A 7619-nucleotide genomic window follows, 5' to 3' on the forward strand; every position below is an offset into this window, starting at 1 on the left:
GCAGTTTTATAAGCACAACCTATTGATTGATATGCAAATAAGGTGGTCTGGTCTGGTCTCTCAGTCACTGACGAAAGCTAGTGGATACTAGCTGAAACGTCTGACGTTTTCAAAATCATATCCAGTTGCTTGAGTAACTGTTTTTTTTGGCGTATCGTATTACCTGGATGTCTAACTTTCATCGACGTGTCAAATACATTACCTTTAATAATGTGCAATTGTCTATCTACAGAAACAGGCATTCCTTCAGATAAAGTTGCTGACCAAGTAGGTTGTTGAATTAGTTATCATAGATGTCTCAGTCATAAGGCTCATTAATGTTCAATATGTTAAATGTTCACCCCAAGTTTAATCCATTATTTTTATCAACACAAAGTACATGCAATGTGAACGTGAGCTTGCTTGACTGTGTTTGATCAATCGTGCCAGGAAAAGGGTGCGTGAATTTGCCAATGCATGAGTGAACAACTGCAAATGCGTGGAATTACATTCTTTACATCACACCATTGTGTGCGGCGGAACTGCAACATAAGCTGGTTATAACACAAATACAGGGCTCAAAATTGCATATGCAGGGTAGTGCAGGTAGAACTGGAGCTGTGCAGGCATTTCCGATGTCTACCTGTACCTAACCTGTACTGGTCTGTGTACTGGGTTTATGTACAAATGTAGGTATACAATGTACGTCAGTCGTTACTTGCTGCATTGACTTTTACCACCATTGACTTACAAAAGAAATAATGGCAATGGTTTCTGAACATTTTTAGTATAATCCATACTTCCTAAATTCCGACTGGTGCAGGTAAAATTTGTCTGGTGCAGGTGATTTTCAATGTTACCTGTACCAGTGCAATTATGCAGAAAAAAATATTTCCAGCCCTGAAATGCACGTCACAACACCAAGACATGCCGTCGCTGCCAATCAGGCTTGAAGCATCTAAGTACAGTTCCTTACTTTGTCGGCAGCATATTTCTCCCTCTTCCTCTTCCTGTCCTTGGCTTTGATGGCCTCTTCCTGAAGCCGCTTCTCCTCCTGACGCTGACGCACTGAAACAAGGAAAGCGGAAAATAATACGGCCTTCTCCGGGAGATCAAACTTTGGGAACATCAAAGCAAAAATGCGCATCATTGAATGGATGAATGGATGGATGAAGACCTTTGTTTTACCTACATGTATATGCCCACTGGGTAAAGAACAGGTCACAAGAAACAATTATAGCTTACAGACAAATGTATACATAGCTCAAGTACTAGAGACTAGCAAGTGAATCATCCACACTAAAGAAATACATCTAAATTAATCACCCAATATAATTCACTCCTGCATTTCTTAACTGTGCATACTCTAACTGTTGCCGCACTAGAGATCTCTAAAACACACTGTTTTTCAAAGTGGCACATACACGTAACCCAGCAGATAAATGGTAACACTTATTGACCACGGTGGTACCAGTAAACTCACATTTCTTCTCCAGTTCATCATCGTCCAGAAGCAGGGAGACAACCTCCTTAGGTTTCAGGGTGTCGGGAGAGAACTTCCCTCCACTGATCACCATTCTCTGAATCTGAAAATGAGACCAGAAAATTATAAACTTTGCATCGCACTACGGTTGCCTGAGTAACTCTTAAACATCTCTTTCTTGCACTTGCAGTACAACAAACTAGTAGTAGGCCACCCAAGATACGGAGATAAGTGGCCTTCTTGAGGAGGTGCCGTAAAGCTCGTGCCTTTATTTTGGAACTGTGAAACAGCGGAAATTATGTCAGGTAGCTGGCTTGAAGACGTGGTTGCTTGGGCAGGTTTTACTACATGAATTCTGAAGGACAACAGTGCAACAGAAGTCTAAGATGATAGACCAGCATTACCTCACTCTTCTCCCTGGCCCTCTGCAGGATCCTCTCCTCTATGGTGCCCTTACAGATGAGCCTGTACACCGTCACCTGCTTGGTCTGGCCCAGGCGATGGGCACGGTCCATGGCCTGCTGATCCACCGTCGGGTTCCAGTCACTGTCGTAGAAGATCACCTGAAGGAATTTGACATTTGTACATCATCAGGCTTTCCCCCAGAATCCTTAACTTTCTCCTTAGCCTTTTTTCATTCATTCCAGGGTGTTATCAATCCTACAGAGGAACCCCTCCCTTGACTGACTTCATTCTTGTCTTAGTCTAGTTCTTGGCCATGTAGGGCCCAGAACCTTAATTAGGTTGTCTCTCCATCTCATACATGTACAGGGCTGCCCTCTGCATCTCCTTCACTCACTAGGTGTCCAGTAGCCTACAAGATCGAAAGCTTACTATAGCCTTTTCATAAATCTGTTTGCCATTAAGAACATATAAGAACAATGACAAAGGACGATGTGGTGATTTAGAAGGAGTGAAAAACGTTACCGTATCAGCAGCAGTAAGGTTGATGCCCAGTCCGCCTGCTCTGGTGCTCAGTAAGAACACAAAGATGTCAGACCTGAAAAAAGGGATAAAGTTTAAAAAGTGTTGCTATGAGGCAAAATTCTTGTTCCCATATGTTTTTTTTTTAAGAAAACTCTAAGCATAATCTGCTAGAAATGTCACAGCACAGAACATCATAAGGGTTATTGGATAGAAGTAAAAATCAGAAGGATGACTGAAAAATCTGGAGAGTGATGCACACCTCTGTTGGAAGTCCTCCACCATGTCTCTTCTGTCTGAGATTTTAGACGAGCCGTCCAGCCTCATGTAGGTGTGCTTCCTGTGCCACATGAACTCCTGGGCAGTAAACAACATTTATATATCATGTATCATGCTATTGAACTGTAAAAATGTGTTGGACTCACAAGATTTCAGCACAAAATTGCAAAATAAAAGTTCGAAGTTGTAAAATAAAAAAGCAGTCTTGTTACAGCAACTAATAATTTTACTAGGATAAAAAGCCATCTGTGGGACTGAAAATTCGAGATGAGCAACAGTCTGATTGCGATGAACGAAACTGCCAACTTCCTTTTGAATTCTACTACAAGATGTTGATTAAATCGTTCGCTTCGGCGAGGCCAAAGTACAGTTCTGCCTAGTGTTCCAAGGTGTGCTGCACTGTTGCAATTGAAGACAGTCAAGGCCAAACTATGGTTTCAACCAAAAGCCAACAAAGCTCACACCTCTAGAATGTCGATCATGCGTGTCATCTGTGAGTAGATGAGGACCCTGTGTCCTTGCTGTTTCAGTCTGGTCAGCAGGATGTCCAGCGCATACAGCTTTCCGCTGTCTGTCACCAGGACTTCCTTGTCTGTAAAATATGGTCCATTGTAGTGAATATTATATCTAGATATCATATAACAAAAACTTGTGTTTTTGTATTGGCTAAGCTCAGAACTTTGAGATCGTAAAAAATAACACATTCATTTCTGAATCATTTCATTTTCACTACATATATTTTGATTAAATGTCAAATCAGCATCTAAACTGTATCTTGTGATTACTGATCAGCTTTCTGTACTATAACCAGAAAGGTTTTCTTCTTCTTCCCTTGCCAGTCATGTCAGAAAAATTGCTATCAGTATATATGGAGAAGTACAGAGAGTCTATTTTTTACCTTGCATTGAAATGTAACATGTATTGTGACCGAGAAATATAATTTGACAGCAAATCTACAACAAAGTGTACTTCACTTTATGGCCTGCATCTAGATATCCAAATTACAGCACATACTGAAGGCATTTCAACTCTTGAAAATGGCTTTATTGAAGCTTGGTGACCTTGTGTCAACTAGCACTCTGACTGAGGTGATGACTACATTTCAGCACCAATTGAATTAGCCCTCCATCAGGCAATTTCCCCCCATCAACTGCAGCTGCGATAAATGTGGCTTTGCACTTCCCGAAAATTGGAAGCACTGAGTGATAATGGCAGCGGTAGTGCCTATCTAGGAAGTGATAATCATGATGATCAGAGGCCTCATCCGGCTGTGATTGACTTTCTCTTGCAGACTGAGTAGCAACTTGGATGAGATTGAACCCAGGAGGTCTGACAATCAAAACGATGATGTTCTGAATAGAAGAAGTTTTAGAGTCTGAAATGTTAACAGAGGAGACATACTTTTACCCAAGTTTCTACTTCCCAAACCACTTACTGCAGGTAATGGAGGTGGATTTTATAAGTGAACTGTACTTTTCTTTTGAGCAGTTCTATGTTCTTGTCTGTCTAGAATGACTGACCATATGTATCTTAAGTGAAATATAGGACACTGCAGGCAAATACATGTATGCCATGGTCAGATAAAAACATATGTTCCTAGTATGTAACTACCCGGTATGTAATGACTGGTACTTCATGTGGTCCATGGTTTTAGCTGTACTGTAACAATGGATGCAACTCAGCCTTGGACTGCAATACTAACTATTCCTTTCATACTGATCATTGTCTGACATACAGGGACAGTTATACTTTAAAAGCTCAACTAAGTGGAAATTTGGAGTTGTCCTTTGTACCACATTGACCTCTATCTCCATATAAATGATATATTACTTTATTCTGATGACAATCGCTTTACTACACCTGATTTTCAAGGTGACCACAGCAATGACATGGCTTTTTTATGCAAATGAAGATGATAGGCCAATTCCAGGAGTAATAGAGATTTGGAAAACCTATTTCAAAATATTTATTAAGTTGTAATCAAAGTTCACTTAGGCTGCTGAATTATGCCGAAATGCAGTTACACATGCTATACAGATGGAGATAAATAGACAGATTTATAGGATGAATATTGCCCTTATTAAGGTCATTCATGTCATGACATGGCAGAAATTGGTAATGTTATTCCACACAGGTGAATTTCCATTTAAAAATTTTCGTGACTGATATTAAAACCACCGTGGTGGTCTTGTGTATTCAATACTAAGAAATCCATGTGAAGCATTGTTTACATTCTAATGCTAAGTCCTAAACTTCCAGGCATTACAGTAAGCGTATGGCTGCAGAAATGAACATTTCCAATTTCTAAATCTCATGTATAAACTGTGTAAAAGAGGGGTGAAGAGACACTTGGTGACAAGTCTATTAGGGTAAACTATATTTTCAGTACTACCCGGTACCTGTCTGCCAACCATGTCAAGTTAGCCTTGACCCCTAAAACCAATGTTGGTAAGACTGTTTAAACTACAGTTCCTGTCAATTTTGCATGGCCCATTTAGTGCCTTGCACTTGAGTCCTTAATCCAACCCTGGCCACAATGCTACACAAACAGCGGCGGATTAGGCTATTGTGTCTGAATTGGTGGGAAAAGTGCACCTTGTTTTATGTCACACCAGCTGCCAGCATTTCCACCACACTCTGTACACAAACCTGGCCAGGAGAACCCACAGTTCAATAGGCAGTGTACTTGTAAGCGCATACTAGTATTGGGGAGGGCAGAGAGTATATGTAGCCAGTTGCGATACGAGTTGTCAACAATTTACATAGAGCAATGTTTTCCTGATGCCCACACAGCAGAAATGAGTTGGCTCATAAACTACTAGTATTTTCTCTTGAGAAGTATCAGGGGATACACATGTACAAATGTATATGTAGCCAAAGAAACCAGTAAAAGTTGTCAACAATCAACATTGCACAATGTTCTCTGGTACTGACACAGCAGAAATGCTATTTTTCTTGAGTAGGCGTCTTTCCCAGTGTGAGTGGTTCAAACTTTACAGCCCGGTCTTACGCAGCTTGTACTTACTGTACAAAGCTGATGTGTTACGCCTAAAGGTGGTTTACCAGTTATGCGCAACAAACAAACAAATGATAGAATCTTTGCAATGCTGATACCTGGAATCTGGATATTGGACCACCCCCAGGCGAGCTCCACGGCAGCCAGCCCCCCTGCAGGGGGAGGGAAGAGCCACCCCCCTGCCTGGTGCTGGTGGTGCGACTCTGGGGACCCGTGCAGGACGGTTGGCCTGGCTTCGGGAGCTCCGCCCAGCTGCTGTCGCAGTAAGTCATACCCCGCGCTGCGGTCACTGCTGTACCACAGCCGATAGGCACTGGTCACCTGGAATGCCATCAAGAAATATTGTCAAGAATGTCATGAACAAGAACATTCAATTTTCTATTATTTTTTGAGGACTGACCTAATCTTCATATAGGAAGAGAAAGTTTTAGGATGTGCTTTGTATCTTTCTTCCTTATCATATATACATCTGTATATAATTGGTTCCATAGAAAAATAGTTGTTCTTAATATCCATATAAAAAAGGCAGTCAATAATACACACTAAAGAAACAAAAATTCAAGTCAAAAATATATCTTGAGCACTTTGTAGTGTGTACTGCAGTAAGTTTTGTGAACTACCAGAACTGCGTCTCTAGACAGTCCAAAGTTCCTTGTTCGAGACTAAGTATGATAAAAGTTAAGCCTGTTGACAATCAACCAATGATAACTAGTACAAAGAGTGCCATATGACATTATAACCCCTACTGTTTATACCAAAACAACAAACTGCATGTTGGTGGGAAGTTTGGTTGTTTGAACAGTTGCAATTCTTTTCACTGTTGTTGCCAAGCCAAATCAACAACTTGGTTGACACTTATCTTTTCATTCAAAATTCAGCAAAGAAAAGGCATTCAACTAAGCTACCACATTTTCACATTACAGTAACTTTTACTGTGGTCAAACAAAAGTATGCCAGCTATTCGTAGCACATGTCCAGACAACTGTACTTATTAATACAAGGTTAATTCTTTTCAACAACTTGTGACGTATGTTTTTATAGTTCGTCTGACTCTGACATCTTCCCTCATGACAGCAGGCCCATTTGTGTGCTGGTATTTCATTAAAAAAACTAGAGTTCCACGATCTCATACCTTCGCCAAATGATGTTAGCCTTTATGACTAAGAAATTATAGATGAATCCCCCTGATTGTGCGAATAGGATCCTATATTGCATCAATTATATCTGTTGATCATATTCTACACCAGAAGACAGTCTTATCTTATCAATGCATGCCATTATAGCATGTCCTCATAAATTATGCAAATGAGGTCCTTATTTGAATAAATTATGTTTAATAATGTTCACCTTCACATAACTTTCAAATATCCCAAGTATGAAATTCCAGATATTACCACTATGTAATTATAACATTTTCTCGTTAATTATGCAAATTAAGTCTTCATTTGCATAATCGATATCTGCCTGTATCTCTGCCGTTCTGCATTACATATATCACAAGCTTGAATAGTCCTATCATGGAATGCAGCTGATATATAGAATTTTCCTCATTAATTATGCAAATTACATTAATATTTGCATAATTGTAATAACATTATGTCAAGCATCACTTCAGCTACCTACATGCCAAAAATCACGACGATCCATCAATCGGTTCTTGAGTTATCCGCCTTTAAACATTTTTCAACTAATGCCCCTGCAATTCCAGAGCAAGCCGCTAGGGGGTCCAAACTCACGTCACTTGTTCCCCAGCACAAGAGCTACCTACCATCCAAATTTCGTCACCCTAGCATGTCTAGATCACGAGATATCAAAACCGGAAGTTCAGCTGCAGTACCATAACAAGCCACTAGGGGGCCCATAATCTAATCAGTTCCACGTCTCATGAAGACCTACCCACCTACCAGGTATCAAGACAATCCATCTTAGCCTTCTTGA

General features: G+C 40.4%; 1 protein-coding gene across 1 annotated transcript in view; it reads right to left on the reverse strand.

The window, feature by feature from the left end:
* The window catches only part of LOC109472138 (DNA helicase INO80-like), a 69380-nt gene that overhangs the window by 32099 nt on the left and 29662 nt on the right, over positions 1 to 7619 (reverse strand). Inside the window, exons 31-37 of the mRNA XM_019771714.1 lie at positions 5780 to 6002; positions 3130 to 3257; positions 2649 to 2743; positions 2390 to 2462; positions 1867 to 2025; positions 1463 to 1565; positions 956 to 1047 (exon numbers count right to left, since the gene is read on the reverse strand). Coding sequence (XP_019627273.1) covers positions 956 to 1047; positions 1463 to 1565; positions 1867 to 2025; positions 2390 to 2462; positions 2649 to 2743; positions 3130 to 3257; positions 5780 to 6002 — 873 coding nt within the window. The remainder of the gene's footprint in view (positions 1 to 955; positions 1048 to 1462; positions 1566 to 1866; positions 2026 to 2389; positions 2463 to 2648; positions 2744 to 3129; positions 3258 to 5779; positions 6003 to 7619) is intronic.

The sequence above is a fragment of the Branchiostoma belcheri genome, unplaced genomic scaffold (assembly GCF_001625305.1).
Source record: "Branchiostoma belcheri isolate BF01 breed outbred unplaced genomic scaffold, Haploidv18h27 scaffold27, whole genome shotgun sequence".
Taxonomy (NCBI): Eukaryota; Metazoa; Chordata; class Leptocardii; order Amphioxiformes; family Branchiostomatidae; genus Branchiostoma; species Branchiostoma belcheri.